Source organism: Dromiciops gliroides, chromosome 1 (assembly GCF_019393635.1).
Source record: "Dromiciops gliroides isolate mDroGli1 chromosome 1, mDroGli1.pri, whole genome shotgun sequence".
NCBI lineage: Eukaryota > Metazoa > Chordata > Mammalia > Microbiotheria > Microbiotheriidae > Dromiciops > Dromiciops gliroides.
The window spans coordinates 438,673,784-438,692,476 of NC_057861.1; the positions used below are offsets into that span (position 1 = coordinate 438,673,784).

At 36.6% G+C, this 18,693-nt stretch overlaps 1 protein-coding gene across 1 annotated transcript in view; it reads right to left on the reverse strand.

Moving 5' to 3' along the window:
- Positions 1-215: 215 nt before the first annotated feature.
- Positions 216-18,693, reverse strand: part of MCCC2 (methylcrotonyl-CoA carboxylase subunit 2) — an 87,694-nt gene continuing 69,216 nt past the window's right edge. The window contains exons 14-17 of the mRNA XM_043975077.1: positions 16,277-16,433; positions 15,571-15,685; positions 11,053-11,138; positions 216-507 (exon numbers count right to left, since the gene is read on the reverse strand). Coding sequence (XP_043831012.1) covers positions 390-507; positions 11,053-11,138; positions 15,571-15,685; positions 16,277-16,433 — 476 coding nt within the window. The 3' untranslated portion in view covers positions 216-389. The remainder of the gene's footprint in view (positions 508-11,052; positions 11,139-15,570; positions 15,686-16,276; positions 16,434-18,693) is intronic.

The window sequence follows — 18,693 nt, forward strand, 5'->3', positions numbered from 1 at the left end:
TTTTTAGTGAGGCAATTGGGGTTAAGTGACTTGCCCAGGGTCACACAGCTAGTAAGTGTTAAGTGTCTGAGGCCGGATTTGAACTCAGGTACTCCTGACTCCAGGGCCGGTGCTCTATCCACTGTGCCATATAGCTGCCCCCATTAACATACTTTTAAAAGAAAGTCTGGCTGAAAATAAAACCGTGTGTGTGTGTGTGTGTGTGTGTGTGTGTGTGTGTGTGTGTGTGTGTGTGTGTGTACACATGTGTATTTATGTGTGTGTATATGTATTTTAAATAATTCAAAGGTATTGAATTTTTTATTGCACCATTATACTAAAAATGTCTGACCTTTTAAGGCCCCTAATTTGTATAGTAAAAACTCACAGGAAAATATCCTACAATTCTATTACATCTTAAAAACTCCAAAGTTGGTCTTCTCAATTGGGGCGTTGAGGGCTGCACTAATGCTGAGACCCAGGACCAGTCTGGTATCAGCTGGGTCAATAATTCCATCATCCCACAGCCTAAAAGAGAAGAAATCATGTATCATCAATAAGAACACATCACCCAAGCTATGACTGACACATAATACTAAGGGTATGACTTTCTTGCCCTCACTTTCCCAACATCGTCTCCCTGGTCAGTAGCTGTGTGGCATATTCCCTGTCTATGTAAGCAGTTTTAAGTAAAACATCAAAAAATCTGAGTCATATTCCTAGGAGAACATTTCTTTCTTAAGGATTAAATGTTCATTAAAAGCACAATACAAATCAACTAGACTTGCTTAATAACAACTTACATTTAAATTCATTTCGCGGGGCAGCTAGGTGGCACAGTGGATAGAGCACCGGCCCTGGAGTCAGGAGTACCTGAGTTCAAATCCGGCCTCAGACACTTAACACTTACTAGCTGTGTGACCCTGGGCAAGTCACTTAACCCCAATTGCCTCACTTAAAAAAAACCCCACAAATAAATTCATTTCAATGCATGAAGTATCATAATACTTTTTTCTGTTTGTGCCCCTATGCCTGCATGACGATTCTCTATCCATTCATTCTCATTCATCTTTATTCATCTAATTGTAGTTCGTGTATTCTTTTGTGATTTTTTACAATCTGCATTATTTCATAAAGATTCTTCCAGAGTTCTTTGCAATCTGTATACTTGGCCACTTAAATTACTTTACAGTACTCCATTATATTAATTACCACAATTTTGCACTCCCTACTGCTTAGTGAAAGCTACAAAATTAGTCTTATGCTTTGACACAATAATTCCTTTATTAGGGATTTTTTCAAGGCCCTCAGTTCAAAACTCATCATAGCACTATTACATGTAATTAGAAGGGGAAAAAAGTAAGCAACCAATTCCTGGAGTCTTCAGCAGATGGATAAACAAAGAAATACATGTTAAGTATTTCATCCCAAGCCACCAAAGAAATCAATAACAAAGATGAGGCACAGAAACTACTCATTACAATAGTTCTCAAAATATTCCACCAAAGCCCTCATTTTCAAAAAGGCAGCTATCTGCAGGTAATATAAGTGGATGTTCACATGATCTTGTTGGGTACACAGACAAACAAGTTTGACAAATACATTTAGCCATATATTAGTCTGAGGAGTTGTCTATCAGGTACTAGGCTAGCATTGTTTGGAGTGGAAGTTCTTAACAGATCCAAGATGGGGAAAAAATACTTTATATTTAAGTGACAACTGATAGGAATAAGTGGAATTTAAATAGGTCAGGAGATGTTTTTCCCCAAAAAATGAAAACCATCTTGTTTTGAAAAATTATTCTCACAAGTCTTAGTGGTCTTAGATTAGTTATCAATTCCAAAAAATAAATGTTTCTAGTCAAAAATAATTTAAAACTAACATTTTTGGGGCTGCCTAACATAAACTCATACTAATTGAAAAGCTGATCATAGTTCAACAAGGCTAAATCTAAAGGCCAAAGGGCAGTTTATTATGGAATTGGTATCTAAAACCAAAGAAGGAATTAGATAACAGCAATCCAAGAAGAGAAGAGGGAGATTCTCTGAGGATTTACTATACCCTATCTGTATTTCTGCTCATTTGGTATTGTTCTGTTATACTTTATAATTTTTTTTTTGCAGGGTAATGGGGGTTAAGTGACTTGCCCAGGGTCACACAGCTAGTAAGTGTCAAGTGTCTGAGGCCAGATTTGAACTCAGGTACTCCTGAATCCAGGGCCGGTGCTTTATCCACGGCACCACCTAGCCGCCCCCTACTTTATAATTTTTAAACACACACACACAAATTTTGTTTTTTAAATCTACTTGCTGTAGATTCGGTTTTCATTCCCTACCTCTCTCCCTTTTTCTAACAGATAGGATGTTCTTACTTATCACTACTAAAGGGCAATGAACTAAATATAACATGAGAAAAGTAAGAATAAACAAGGAAAGGAAACAATACATTCTGTTTCACCTGAGACTTCAGTCTAGAATCTCACTTAGAAGAAGGAAGCCAATCAAGGAATGGAGCCAGAAATGCTTGCTTTAGTAGCATTCACTTAACTTAAAGCCAAGAGAAGGCAATGCCCTTTTTTGTTTTGTTTTGTTTTTGTTTTTGTTTTTGCGGGGCAATGGGGGTTAAGTGACTTGCCCAAGGTCACACAGCCCGTAAGTGTCAAGTGTCTGAGGCCGGACCTGAACTCAGGAACTCCTGAATCCAGGGCCGGTGCTTTATCCACTGCGCCACCTAGCCGCCCCCGGCAATGCCCTTTTTAATGGAAAAGGGATGGAAAAATGAAGCTTAGATAAAATTTCGTATTTCATGTAGTTAAAGATACTGGCTGAAATTCTAGAAAATGAAACTTTATTTAAAAAGGAAATATGGGGCAGCTAGGTGGTGCAGTAGATAGAGCACCAGCCCTAGAATCAGGAGTACCTGAGTTCAAATCTGGCCTCAGACTTACTAGCTGTGTGACCCTGGGCAAGTCACTTAACCCCAATTGCCTCACTTAAAAAAAAAAAAAGGAAATACATTCAACATATTAAAGTTCAAGGAAGGGGCAGCTGGGTGGTACAGTGGATAGAGCACCGGCCCTGGATTCAGGAGGACCTGAGTTCAAATCTGACCTCAGACACTTAACACTAGCTGTGTGACCCTGGGCAAGTCACTTAACCCCAACTGCCTCACCAAAAAAAAAAAAAAGTTCAAGGAAAAGGGAAGGAAAAAGAAAAAGACATCAAATTGGATTTTTAGACAAAAGCATAAGTACATATAACATATATATGGATATTTACTATTTAACATATATTTATTAAACACCATGTGAGATGAGAGGGTGTGGGTATGTGTGTGTACACACATATATCACACATAGTAGGTATTTAATAAATATTTGTTGAATGAATAATTGAAGACTTTCTGGTTGTACTATATGTATTCTGTAAGTGCATGCAAAAAATTGTATAATATGTATATGCATATGTGTGCATGTATGTACACGTGCATGTTTGAATGATGTATAGAACCTAAGACAGTGTCCTTATAGTCAGTCATTTTTCACTTGCATCTGACTCTTCATGACCCCATTTGGGGTTTTCTTGGCAAAGATATCGGAGTGGTTTGCTGTTTCCTTCTCCAGCTCAATCTACAGATGAGCAACTGAGACGAAAAGGGTTAAGTGACTTAACCAGGGTCACCCAGCTAGTAAGTGTCTGAGAACAAATTTGAACTCAGAAAGTTGAGTTTTCTTGACTCTAGGTCTAGCACTCTTATCAATTGTACTGTCCTTCATACAACACTCAACAAATGTTTTCAGAGAATGATACATACCTACCACTTGAAAGGAGAAACTACAGGGGACTGGCAAAGGAGATCTGATGGGGATTTCTATCAGTGAACAGATGAATAACCAGTGAAAATTAAATTTAGTGCCATAGCAATCTACAGCTATTGAAAAAAGATGGCTCAAAACTATGATTCTAATGCTAGTGCTAAGTCTTCACTCTTGACATTACCTTCAATTTATCCTTCTTATATCTTGTATGTACATAGTTGTTTGCATATTATCTCTATCATTAGACTGTGAGTTCCTTGAGGGCAGGGACTCTTTTTGCCTTCTTTGTAACCTCAAGTTCCCAGTACATATGGAGTGCTTAATAGATGTTTGCTAACTATTAACTGAAACTGGCTAAAGTGAAGATCTGCCACTGTAGCAACTACTATTAGAAGATAATTTCTGTTTTATTTATTGAAGGCCTAAAGATTAGACTCACATCTCAATTCTTATCAATCTAATCCTTAGATTCAATGCCAGAGCATACTCTTAGCATTTTAGATTCCATTCCCTTCATTTTATTTGTGTAAAACTAAATAATATAGACAGTATGACCAGAAAACTATTCACCTGTTCATGCATTTATTCAATAGGATTGTTAACATGATAACATGTGCAAGGTACCATGAAAATTATCAAAATAGGTTTACATACACTTTAATTGCAAAATAATTTAAACTGTTGGTCCTTAATGAAATTCTTAATACTACAGAGAAAGCTTTTCAGAACTTTTGACACTATTTTAAAGGACCTTTTTAAAGAGGCTATATTTGCTTATTATTACCAATCTTTAACGTCTAGCACTAAAGATGGGGAAATATTGCTTTTTAAAGGCTATTAGTGAGTGACAGTTTTCCTCTTATTTAAACAAACTTCCTTCGGTATCAGACCACAGCATCAATTATTAATTCACCTATTACAGTTCTATCGACAGAACATGAATCAAATCCAGGCTCATAAAACATTCATAAGTGGGGGTTCTGACATAACAACAGCAAATAGAAGAAAACTTCCTATGTAATTTGTTAGAATGCAATTGATTAAACTCCCCTTTTGAAATAAGCAAATTAAAATAGCACAAAGAGAACAGGGTTGGTTAATGATGTTCATTAATAAACACTGCTCCAGGTAAGCATTTCTAATAAGATACTTGATTAAAGTTTGATTAGAAAAATAGCTAAAGAGAAGACAACTGGCATTCCACTTGAAAAGCCTATTAGAATTGAGGAGAATTAAGTATGCTATAACAACTTTAGCTTTCTGAAAGATCAGGACCAACCAATCAGTACTAGGTTCCTACTCAAACCTAAGTCTAAAGAGGACAGGGAACTAATATATCACTAACAAAAAATGCTCAGGCCTCAGAAGGCTTGAGGTAGAAAAATTGTATTATCTTCATTTCTGCAGGAAAAGAAAGCTTATCAAAGCACTGTTCCCTTTCATCCTAATTCACCAAGCCACGAGCACCTAGTGATACTTGACACAGTGACAGAATTGACTGTAACTGTCTTTTGGGTGTCTATTTCCATAAAAATCTCTGAGATTTTTTATTCCCCTCCTCTGGTTGTAATCCATTTTTTTAAAAATCAAGACTCATATGTCTTTAAGAATTCCAATCATGAATTCCTAAGAACTTATGATGAAAAATGCTATCCACCTCCAAAGAAAGAACTGATGGTTTCTGAATGCAGATCAAAGCACACTTTTTAAAATTTTTATTATTCTTGATTTTGGGGTCTGTTTACTTTAACAGCATGGCTAATATGGAAATATTTTGTATCACTGCACATGTATAATACATATCAAATTGCTTGACTATACTCAAGGAGAGGGGGGAAGGAGAGAATATGGAATTCAAAATTTTTTAAAATGAATGTTAAAAATTTTGTCTGTACATGTAATTGAGAAAAATAAAAACTTAAGTGTAAAAAGAAAAAGAATTACAGTCATACTTAAATTCTTTTGAAGCAATCTTTAGGTTCTGTGCTAAAGAATTTTATCTTAAGTCTCTATTACCTCAGGGTCCCATATTCTTTCTCTGCTTCAGTGACCAGTATAAGGGAGAATAAAGAGACATATTCACGTAGGAATAAGAAAGAGGAATATATGGATTTCTTAAATTCAAGACAATACTCTTTTCTAAAAGGGATTTTCAACCTATGCTTGTTGTTTATTGATGATAAATCAAGAAGAAAAACAAGCTTTTTCACCCAAATCATCTAATCTGTAAATTTAAAGTTTTCTGGGTTTTTTGAATTTTCCTTTTACCCCTATAAAAAGAACTTTTTAAGTCTCCACAAGTGCCTGGCTCAAAGAATAATCTAATTTTAAAAGATGTAAAAAGTTATTTTCATTTTCCATCTGCCCAAGGGATAAACACAAGACATTGAGCTCAGGTCATTCTTCATAATATTTGGAATCAGACTTTCCTAGAGCCCTTCAGCAGCTAAGAAGCCTAAAATAACAAGACCCTTGACTTTAGACTGGAAGAGACAAGGATAATTTATTGCCTCATTAAGAAGTGTAAGAAACAAATAGAAAACACTGCTGTAATTTCATAAGGTAATTAAATGATGATGACAAATAGATATTGACTTCGACCATTAACCTCCTGAATTTAAGGGCACACTTGTTAACAGATTTCAATAAAGCACTTAACCAAGCTATCATGCAAACTGTGACAAAATAAAAATGAAATCAGTAATGTTATGTAAAAAGAATTCAAATTTTTTATTTAATATTTTATTTTCTCCCAATTACATGTAAAAAGAATTATCATTTTTTTAAAATTTTGAGTTCTAAATTCTTCCTTCCCTCCCTCCTTCCCTTTCCCCCTTCTGAGAAGGCAAGCAATTTCATATAGGTTATATATATGTAGTCATATAAAATATATTTCCCTATTAGTCATGTTGTGAAAGAAAACACAGACCAAAAAACACCAAGAAAAATAAAATTTAAAAAAAGTACGCTTTGATCTGCATTCAGACTCAATCAGCATTTTTCATCATAAGTCCTTCAGAACTGTCTTAGATCACTGTATTACTGATAATAGCTAAGTCATTCACAACTGATCATCACACAAGATTTCTGGTACTGTGTACAATGGTCTCCTGGTTCTCTTCCCTTCACTCTACATCATTTCATACAAGTCTTCCCAGATTTTTCTGAGTATACTGCTCTTCATTTCTTATAGCACAATAATATGCCATCACAATACACCATACCTTGTTCAAGCTTTCCCCAATTGATGGGCATCCCTTCAATTTCCAATTCTTTGACACCACTAAAAGAGCTGCTATAAGTATTTTTGTACATATAGGTCCTTTTCCTTTTTGTTTTTTGTCTCTTTGGGATTCAGACCTAGCAGTGGTATTGCTGGGTCAAAATGTATGCACAATTTTATATCCCAAATTGTTCTCCAGAATGGCTGAATCAGCTTACAACTCCACCAATGGTGCATTACTGTCTCAATTTTCCTACATCCTCTCCAACATTTGTCATTTTCCTTTTCCATCATATTAGCCACTCTGATAGGTGTGAGGTGATATCTCAGAGTTGTTTTAATCTGCATTTTTCTAATCAATAGTGATTTAGAGCATTTTTACATGACTATAGATAGCTATGATTACTTCATCTGAAAAGTGCCTGTTCATATCGTTTGATCATTTATCAATTGGAGAATGGCTTGTACTCTTAAATTTTGACTCAGTTTTCTATATATTTGTGAAATAAAATATTTTATCAGAGAAACTTGCTGTAAACTTTTTTTCCACAATTATGATTAGTGTATTTCCCTCCATCCTATTTTCTCCTTATTTATCCTACTCTTTCTCTTTACTTTCATTCCATCCATCTTCAAAAGTATTTTCCTTCTGACACCATCCCTTCCAATCCACCAACCCCTTCTCTTATACCCTTTCCCTCCTTACTTTCCTGTAAGGCAAGAAAGATTTCTTTACCCAGTTGAGCGTGTATATTATTCCTTCTTTCAGCCAATAACAAGGAGAGTAAGGTTTAAGCACCTCCCTCACTTACCTCCCCCTCCACTGAAAAAGCTCTTTCGTGCCTCTTTCATGTGAGATAATTTACCCCATTCTCAGACAATTTACCACATTCTGCCTCTTCCTTCCTCCTTCTCCTAGGGCATTCCTCTCTCACCCCTTATTTTTTTTTTGGTTATTATCCCATCATATTCAACTCACACTTGTGATCTCTTCTATGTATACTTCTTCTAACTGCCCTAATAATGATAAAGTTCTTAGGGGTTACAAGTATCATCTTCCCATGTTTAACCTTATGAAATCCCTTATGATTTCGCTTTCATTTTACCTTTTTATACATCTCTTGAATCTTGGGTTTGAATGCCAAATTTTCTATTCAGCTACAGTCTTTTCATCAGGAATGCTCAGAAGTGGTCTATTTTACTGAATATCCATTTTTCCCCCTGAAGGATTATATTCAGTTTTGCTAGGTGGGTGATTCTTGGTTGTAATCCTAATTCCTTTGCTCTCTGGAATATCATATTCCAAGTCCCACTATCCTTTAATGTAAAAGCTGATCAATCTTATGCTATCCTGACTGTGGCTTCACGATATTTTACTTTTTTCTTTATGGCTGCCTGCAATATTTTCTCCTTCACCTGGGAGACCTGAAATTTGGCTATAACAGTCCTAGGAGTTTTCATTTTGGAATCTCTTTCAGGAAGCAGATACTTGGGGCAGCTCGGTGGCGCAGTGGATAGAGCACCAGCCCTGGAGTCAGGAGGACCTGAGTTCAAATCCGGCCTCAGACACTTAACACTTACTAGCTGTGTGACCCTGGGCAAGTCACTTAACCCCAAATGCCTCACTTAAAAAAAAAAAGGAAGTAGATACTTTCAATTTCTATTTTACTTTCTGGTTCTATGATATCAGGGCACTTTTCCTTGATAATTTCTTGAAAGATGGTATCTAGGCTCCTTTTTTGATCATGGCTTTCAAGTAGTCCAGTAATTCTTAAATGATCTCTCCTCAATCTATTTTCCATGTCAGTTGTTTTTCTAATGAGATAGTTCACATTTTCTTCTATTTTTTTTTCATTCTTTTTATTTTATTTGTTTCTTTATGCCTCATGGAGTCATGAGCTTCCACTTGCCCAATTCAAATTTTTAAGGAATTATTTTCTTCAGCAAGCTTTTGTACCTCCTTTTACATCTGGCCAATTCTACTTTTTAAGAAGTTCTTTTCTCCAGTTAATTTTTGTACATTTTTTTTCCATTTGGCCTATTCTGGTTTTCTTGGTTTTTTGATTTTGGGGGGGTTTGGGGGGTGGTTTGCGGGGCAATGGGGGTTAAGTGGCTTGCCCAGGGTCACACAGCTAGTAAGTGTCAAGTGTCTGAGGCCGGATTTGAACTCAGGTCTTCCTGAATCCAGGGCCAGTGCTTTATCCACTACACCACCTAGCTGCCCCTATTCTGTTTTTAAGGTGTTATTTTCTTCAGTGTTTTTCTGCCTCCTTTACACCAAGCTGTTGACTCTTTTTTCATGATTTTTTTGAATGACTCCTTTCTTTTCCCAATATTTCCTCTACCTCTTTTTTCTTTTTCTTTTTCTTTTTTTTTGGTGAGGCAATTGGGGTTAAGTGACTTGCCCAGGGTCACACAGCTAGTAATTGTTAAGTGTCTGAGGCTGGATTTGAACTCAGGTCCTCCTGAATCCAGGGCCGGTGCTCTATCCACCACACCACCTAGCTGCCCCTCCTCTACCTCTCTTATTTGATTTTTTAAAATCCTTTCTGAGTTCTTTGAGGAATTCTTTTTGGGACTGAGACTAATTCCTATTTTTCTTTTGACTTTGTTATATTCTTCTAAATTTGTTTTTTGATCTTCCCTGTCAACAAAGTAACTTTCTATGGTAAGGTCCTTTTTCCTGTTGTCATTTTTGCTCATTTTTCCAGCCTACTTCTTGACTTTTAACTTGATGTTAAAGTTGGGCTCTGCTACCAGGATGGAGGGGGCATCCCAATCTTCAAGGTTTTTTTGTGCTACTCTTTTCTGGGCTAGTTTTTGGGATTTATAAAATTTTAGCTCTTCTGAGGTGGTATGATCTAAGGAAAGGTGTGTTTACTACTTTGCTGGCCTGTGCTCTGGTCTATGAGCAATCACATGTACTCTTTTCTAGCCTGGAACCGTGACCAGGGTCCCCATTCCCCTGCAGCTGAAAGCCTTAGTGTACTAGTGCACCCTCCCTGCCCTTGGACTATGACCAAGGATGGCAACACAGATCTGTGTAAGGGCAATGCAATAGAGTCCTAACCCAGTTCCAAACAGACCTCTAAAATCTCCTTTTGACCAGTTGTCTAACCCTCTCACCATCTGTGGGCTAAGAGCTCCAGAAGCCACTGTTGTCAATTCAGTTGCCCCCAAGGCCTGCTATTAGCTTGTCAGGGCATCACCTGCACTGAACTGGGCCCCATTTTCACCTCAGTGAGACAGAACTTTCCTGCCAAGCCTCTAGGTTCTCTTGGGCTTAAAAATTCTTTCACCCCATGCTTTTGTGAGTTCTACTGCTCCAGAATTCATTTTGAGGCATGATTTTAAAGTTGTTTGGAGGAGAATTTGGGAAAACTCAGGTAAGTCCCTATCTTTTCTCTGCCATCTTGGCTCTACCCAACCAAGAATTCCAAATTTTAAGGGGAAAACAATTCAAATAATTTGTTCCATCCTTCCTTTATACCACAGAGCAAGAGTCAAGGACTAGAATCTCAAACTTCCTAATTCTTGGCAGAGCCCAGTCACTCAAGTCTGATGCCCTCCTTCACTGCTGGCCATGATGCAACTGCTACCTCAGCTATGGCAAAGGAAGGAGATATATGCTGAGCAACCCAGAAATACCTGGAAAGAAAGGGGAGGCTTTAAAAACTAATGGAGACATTTCCACAGTGATTCATCCACACTAAAGATCAAAGATTAAGAGGTGGAGAAGAAGAGGTCCAGAGACATTAAGTAACCTGACCAAGGTCATATAAGTAGTAAGCAGTGGAACTAGGAGTGGAACACAGGTTCCCTGACTTTAAAAAGTTGGCAATCTTTTCACCATACTATCCTCAGACTGAAAGAATACAAACGTATTACAGGAGAGGTCTGGAAAGGGGGCTGGGAAATTGGAGAGAGGTAGTTGTCCAAAGATAGTTTTTAGATATCTGTGGCCAAGGTATAATTTCCATGATTGCTAAGCTCTATGAAGCTATTATCAAAATAGCCATTTATAAGCAAATACCTTGCACTGGAGTAGTAAGGACTTCCTTCTTCTTCAAATCTCTTAATAATAGGCTCTTTTAAAGCAGCTTCATCTTCACTAGAGAACTGGAAGAAAAAAGAATTCAGGTTCATTCAATCAATGATTCTATAGGGTAAGAGGTCTCTGTTTAAAGACTCTCAAGAATAAAAGGGCTACACATTATAAGTAAAAACAAGTTAGTATGCACTAACCCCTTATATCATTTAACTTATATAATACTCTGATGAAATCATACATCTAGTTATTTTTAAAAATCAACTATCTGAGGGGCATCTAGGTGGTGCAGTAGATAGAGCAATGGTCCTGGAATTAGGAGTAACTGAGTTCAAATCCAGCCTCAGACACTTAACACTTACTAGCTATGTGACCCTGGACAAGTCACTTAACCCCAATTGCCTCACTTTAAAAAAAAATCAACTATCTGAAATTCAACAATTTCACCTGTCGGCAATGTGGTCAACAGCCAGAAGTCCCTTGCAGTATCTACGAGGTTCACAATAATAACAAAAACTTAAGATTTCTCAAACACTAGAAAGTTTTCTAAATGAACTAAATATAATCTCATGTGAATCCACAAGAACATAAATTTACTAAGTTACATAATAAAAATGATAAAACTTTATCCTTTTCACTCATTAATTTAATAAAGGATTTCAATGTATTTATCAAGGAATGAATACATCTTTACATAATACAATTACTACAATAATTACAATAACTACATGACTTCCTGAAAATTAAAATTTTTCACAACCTCTTATGTAGTGATTGATTGCAAACAGATATGACAATGACCTCTTTCCATCCAAGTGCGAGTTCCCCATAACCTCCCTCCCAGGAAATTAATACTTGAAGTGCCTACTATTTATAAGATGCCTAGCAGACACAGTGGATGAAAGGCTGGACCTGGAGTCAGAAAATCTAGTTAAAATCTGGCCTCAAGGGGCAGCTAGGTGGCGCAGTGGATAAAGCACCGGCCTTGGATTCAGGACCTGAGTTCAAATCTGGCCCCAGACACTTGACACTTGCTAGCTCCGTGATCCTAGGCAAGTCACTTAACCCCCATTGCCCCGCAAAAAAAAAAAAAAAACCACCTGGCCTCATATGTTTACTCCCTATGTGACCTTGGGTAAATCACTTAACCTTTATTTACCTCACTTTCCTCAACTGTAAAATGGGAATAATAACAGCAACTACCTCCCAAAGTTGTTGTAAGGATCAAATGAGATATTAATTGTAAAGCACCCACTAAATCTCAAAGCTTTCCATAAGTGCTGCTTGTTACTGCTATAAGGGATTCTGTTAGAGGCAAGGTACAGAAAAACAAAACCGTTCTTACCCTCAAGGAGCTCATATGCTATTGGAGGGCACAGCAAACTAATAATAGAGAAGTAAATACAATATAATTTGAAGATGAAAAAAAGAGGGAAGGGCCTCAAAAGAAGCTAAAAAGTATTAAAGGTACAAGTTAAGCAGGAGTGCATTCCAGACGTGATGGACAATCCGTGCAAAAAGGAAAGAGTAGGAGATGGGAAGCCAAGCTTGGGGAACAATGAGGGGGCCAGTCTGACTGGATCAAAGTAGGGAATAAGCCTGGAAAGGTAGGCTAGAGCCTGACAGTAAAAGGCTTTAAAAGTCAAGCTGCACCTTTTGAATTTTATACTACAGGAAATAGTGTACTGATAAATGTTTAACAACTCCTAAAATATTTGTGTGGGTGCTCACGTATGTACACATACACATACACACACACACACACGTTTACTATAAATTTAACTGGTATAAAGGATGTCCAGCACACAATTAATAAATAACAGTAAAATTTAGAATAATTTTTATTGTAAATTCCATTGATTCTCACAGAATGTTTTAATTGATTTTCACCAAATTCTTGTATATGTACCTAGTTTATGGTTACAAATTAACCACAATTTGACAAAAGGAGTTATATCAAAATCTGCTGACTCTTTTTCCAATAAATTTATTGATATTAAATCTTATATGTGATCTGTTAAATTATTTTTCACCCTCATTAAACTGAAAACTCTTCAGTACTCCTAAATGCAATAATGCTAATTATTCTTTGAGCTTTTTGTCTAATTGTAGGGTTTGGAATATTGTTGGAGTCAAGTCTACATTATGTACAAAATTCTGAAAATAATCCAAATCAATTTCAGGTTTTAAAATTTCACTTAAATGATACAATTTTTTTCACCAACTATTCTTGTTTGTTTGTTTGTTTGGGGTTTTTTTGGTGAGGCAATTGGGGTTAAGTGACTTGCCCAGGGTCACACAGCTAGTAAGTGTCAAGTATCTGAGGCCAGATTTGAACTCAGGTCCTCCTGAATCCAGAGCTGGTGCTCTAACCACTGTGCCACCTAGCTGCCCCCCACCAACTATTCTTGATGAAGTTAGTTCTTTTTTTTTAATTGAAGTTAGTTCTTTATAAGTCAAAGTAGATGTTTCTAATAAATCAAAATAATTTTAAATGCTTTTATAATTTTTGTCTGATAAAAGACATAAGTTCAATGTGTTCATTTATATTTCAAGTAATATCTTTCTAGAAGGAGCATTAAATATTATTTTTTAGGAGGTGGAATGTCTTTAAATTTATCTGATTTAATCAAATCTTCAAATTGAGATTCATGTTCTCTAGTACGTTTGAGTAATTTCTGAATGTTGTTAGTTGAGCTTACTTATAACACTGTTGAAAGTAATGAAAATTCTTCAAGAATGTCAATCACTAATGCAAGGTCTTACAAAAAATTAATGGTAGCTAATCTCTTTTCAAAAACCAGAATACTCAGAAGAACGAGAAAAATTCATAAATAATGCAACATATGCATGCCATATAGCAATAGCAGCTCATAAACTACATGCCACCCATCTTGGTTCTAGTAGTCTTCCCATTTTAATAACTCCAATTTCAAGTTCTTTAGCTAAATTTTTTAGCTCAGTTTGATTTTTACACTAGATTGGTAACAAAAAGAATGTTTTAATCAGAAAAGTTTTAAAGGAAAAACATTTTTCATTATGGCAAATGTGCTTGTTTTGCTTGACTATGCAACTTTGTTACAAAGATGAAGTGGTTACTTTATTTAAATAGAGGTAGAATTAGGAGAAAGAGGAACTAATGATAGTGTTGCTCCCCCCCAAAAAAAGAGGAAGAAAACGTCATTGAACCATTTTAAATGTATAGAAGAGGAGAGAAGGAAGTTCAAAGAAAAATGAGATCATTTGTTGTCGAATTTATTTTTTTTTTCGGGGGGGGAAGGGAGGAAGGCAGGACAATGAGGGTTAAGTGACTTGCCCCTGTTCAACAGGGGGCAGCTAGGTGGTGCAGTGGATAAAGCACCAGCCCCGGATTCAGGAGGACCTGAGCTCAAATCCGACCTCAGACACTTGACACTTACTACCTGTGTGACCCTGGGCAAGTCACTTAACCCCAATTGCTTCACCAAACCCCCTCCAAAAAAAAAGCTATATGTAAACTCTTTATATTCTACTTTGTAAATGGAAATGTTCTTTTTTCGTATTTGTAAAGTTCAGAATAAAAATATTCTTAAATAGAGGGCTTTTCTATTCTTCTGTTTGTTTTGTATTGCTTTTAAAGTATTTAGACATAAAGGACCTTTCATAGTAAAATTTTTGAGGATGGATAAAAATTTGCCACAGACTAGAAGAAAAAATACTCTCTAGTAAGTGAGTTCTTCCATCATTCTTCAAAAAAAGCTTTTCTTTAATATTACTGAACAATGGATTCACTATTTAAATGAAGCTGAAACCACAGAATCTTGGATTTAAGCCTCCTGAAGGCTTTCTGCTTCTTGGATAAAGTGATCATAAATGCGAGTGATGAATGTGTTCACAGTAGGGAGGAGAAGGGGAAGGGGGGAGAAAGAAGAAAGGAGATAGAGAAGAAGGAAGGGGGGAAGAGGAATGGGAGGAGAAGAAGATAAATACAAGAGAAGCTAAATCAATTCTGGCAGTCACCTATTGAGAAAAAAAAACTTTCTGACTGAGAAGTTCCAGAAACATGCATCAGTCAATCATGTTACTTTTTATTTCTAAAACTCAATACTTTGAGTGTCATAAGTAATAAATTTTTTTTTAAATCCAGGAGAATCTAATAGAAATATTAAAATAAGAAACAATTTTGAAACCTTTACTTTTTACTTGGTTTGTCAGTAAGGTTCCACTGACGTTTCCAACATCCCTTATTCATACTTTCAAAGCTTAATAAAATCTTCAGTTTTCATCATTTACTGCAGAACCCTCCTACTCTTCACATGCTTGAAAATATTTTAAGCAAAACGGAACAATACCAATTAAATTCATTTAAATCTCACTAAGTGCAAATTACTAGGATGCAATTAAACTCTATTATGCTTCATGCTCTAATTTCCTGACGTTTTCTTAGAAATTCTAAAAATTTTGCAATTGAACATTACCATAGGATATACCCTAGAGGGAGTGAAAAATAAAAGGTGTATTTACCTCCTTTCCCTCTCTTGTTTTTTGGTCTCTTGCTATTGTGGCTAAGACATTTGCAGCTTGTTCTCCACCCATCACTGAGATGCGAGCATTTGGCCACATGTAGAGAAATCTTGGACTTGAAGGAAAAAAGTAATTAAGTATAAACAATGTAGAACAAAAAGATTCCCTTCTACCTAACAATGGTAGGGTAATTTATTCTTTTTGATCAAATATAGTGAGTCTTAGTTGGCTTTTCTGTTACTTACCAACCGCATAAATTATACTTGTACATGGAACCAACTTATAAATCTTAAAATGCTTCCTTTTATTTCCTTTTCAACAATCTAATAAATATTTCTACTTTCAAGTAAAAGGCAAGAGACATTACATTCAGATTAACAAATCAAACTAAAACAATTCGAATTTCATTATTATCAGAACAAAGGCCTGAAAATAGCAAAAATTACACTTAGTACAGAGATAAAAGAAACATTCTCTAAAAAGCATGAAAATAGTGATTAATTAAAAATAAAGCCAACAACACATGCCTCAGGAAACTCTTCCATATAATATTCAGCTTTACTCCTGACGAATGATAATATAGACAGCAGGCTTGGTTGATCAAATGTCATGTCAGGATCAGTCCATGTTAAAAACCAGTTTGAATAAAAGGGCATACTGCAGACAAATGGGAAGAAGCAATCTGTTTCTCTATTTGCCCACTTACGAATATGCTCTGCCACACATTCCATAATTTCCAGCTCCATAAGATCCTCCAATGATGACAGTAATTTTAGGTACATTAGCACAGGCTACAGCAGTCACCATCTTGGCTCCATCTTTTGCTATTCCTCCAGCTTCATATTCTTTACCAACCATAAATCCTTAAGTAAAAGGACAGAAACAGAACTTTGGAATGATATAATTTATGAACAAGGTAGTGCCACATAATTCAGTAAGCATTAATTAAGCACCTACAATGTGACAGGCACTGAGCTAGGAATTGGGCATACCCTAAGGGAAGATGGGGAGGAAGGGGTAGGGGAAGCGAGGAAGGTAAGTGACAGGAGATAAACTATGTGGCCAGATAAGTAATGGGTGCATTCCAGAAAAGAGAGACAGTCTGTGCAAAAGCACAGAGAGGAGAAATGGATACTGAGTATAGGAAGTAGCCAGCAAGCCATTTTGGCTGGCACTTATATTACACAAAGGGCAATAGTATGTATTCAATTTAGAGAGGTAGGCTAGAGTCAGATTGTGGATAAAATTTCTATTTTATCTCAGAGGAGACACTGAAGATGTCTGAGCTTGGCAGCAGCCTGGTCCAACTTGTACTCTAATTATTTTGGCAGCATGGATAGAGCAATGACTTCTTTTTGCTGAACTCTAGGGAAAGCCATAGCCACCATAGCAAAGGTAAGGAGAATAAGTAAGAAGGACCAAAAGATCATTCGCTTCACAAGTACCTTCCCCTGCATGTGAACAACTGGAGGTTCAATCTAGGTGATAATTTGCTCTAAAAATGTAGATACCCTTGGGGCAGCTAGGTGGCTCAGTGGGTAAAGCACCGGCCATGGATTCAGGAGGACCTGAGTTCAAATCAGGCCTCAGACAATTGACACTTACTAGCTGTGTGACCCTGGGCAAGTCACTTAACCCTCATTGCCCCGCAAATTAATTAATTAATTGATAGGTAGATTGATAGATAGATAAATATTTTTTAAAATAAAAATAAAAATGTAGATACCCCTCAGGACAATATACTTGGTCCATCACTTGTTAACACCTAAATCCAGTCTACTCTTTTTAACTGAAGAGGCTAGCTTGGAAAGTCTCTTCAACTGCCTAATTCTCTCAGAGGGGAATAAAAAGAGATGGAAAAGCAGGCCGAATCCTCAACACACTCATCTTCCTCCCTCATAGTTCACAGACCCTCAGGGCCATTGAGGCCAACCCTGTACCAAAACAAGAGGCTCTTCTGGAGGATCTCAATGGTCATTCAGGTTTTCTTTAAGGGTTTTCTCCCTAATGAGAGGGAATTTATTACTCTTCATTTGTTAGGATATTACAGGATCCCCCTAAGTAAGTCAAATCTACACCAGATTCTGCGTGGCTTTTTGATGGTAATGAAGCAGTTCAGGTTTCTCCTTTCTTACTTACCCTCAGTATTTCAAATATAAAAATCTAATCATTATATCTAAATCTATACAAAATCTTCTTAGTTCCATGAATCTGAATTTCCCCTAGAATTTGTCCATATGGGAAAGAGGGAAAAAATCATGAATCAATCCCTTGTCGGGTTGAGGGTACTGATTGCCTAAATGGGGTTTCCTGCAGCTAAATTATCCAAATCCAAATACATCAAAAATAAAACCACATCAACACCTTAATTTACTGGCACTCAAGCAATTAGTACCCTTGTATGAGAGATCTAGAGAACAGCAGATTTAGGCTCAAAGAACAGAGATAAAAGAATGGGTCTCAACTCTGGGGGCTAACTCTCGTCCCTGGGGAGCCACATGTGGCCCTATGTTTTTCAACATTTTAAGTACTGATTGGATTAAAACTGGATTAAGTCAGAGATGACAACATTTATCAAATCTGCAGATAACACAAAGTTGTGAGGGGCTGCTAATATGATGGACAAAAGAGTAGGGATCCAAAATGATTTAGAAAATGTACAAATATGAGGTTCTAATAAGATTAAATTTAACAAGAACAGATGTACAGTCCTAAATCTGGGTTAAAGAAAATCAATTCCAGAAGCATAAAAGAACCAAGAATTCTAGTGGACTATCTGCTCAATGATGTAATATGGCAGCCACAAAAGCAAATGCTTCTTTGGACATCCTTAACAGCGGCCCCCATGCATGGAATGAGGAAAGAAAGAGTCCTGCTGAATTTTGCCTTGAACAGATAATACTTGGAGCACTGTTCTTTATGTTGGGCACCATACTTGAAGAGTACTGAATGTACAGTTTCAAAGAAGAAGATGATCATAATAGTGAGAGACCTGAAGGCGAAATATATAGGAATCATTAAAATAGACTATGAATATCTGGCCCTATTTATTACAGAGATTTATTACAAGAGCTAAATTTTCTTTTTTGGGGGCAGGGCAATGAGGGTTAAGTGACTTGCCCA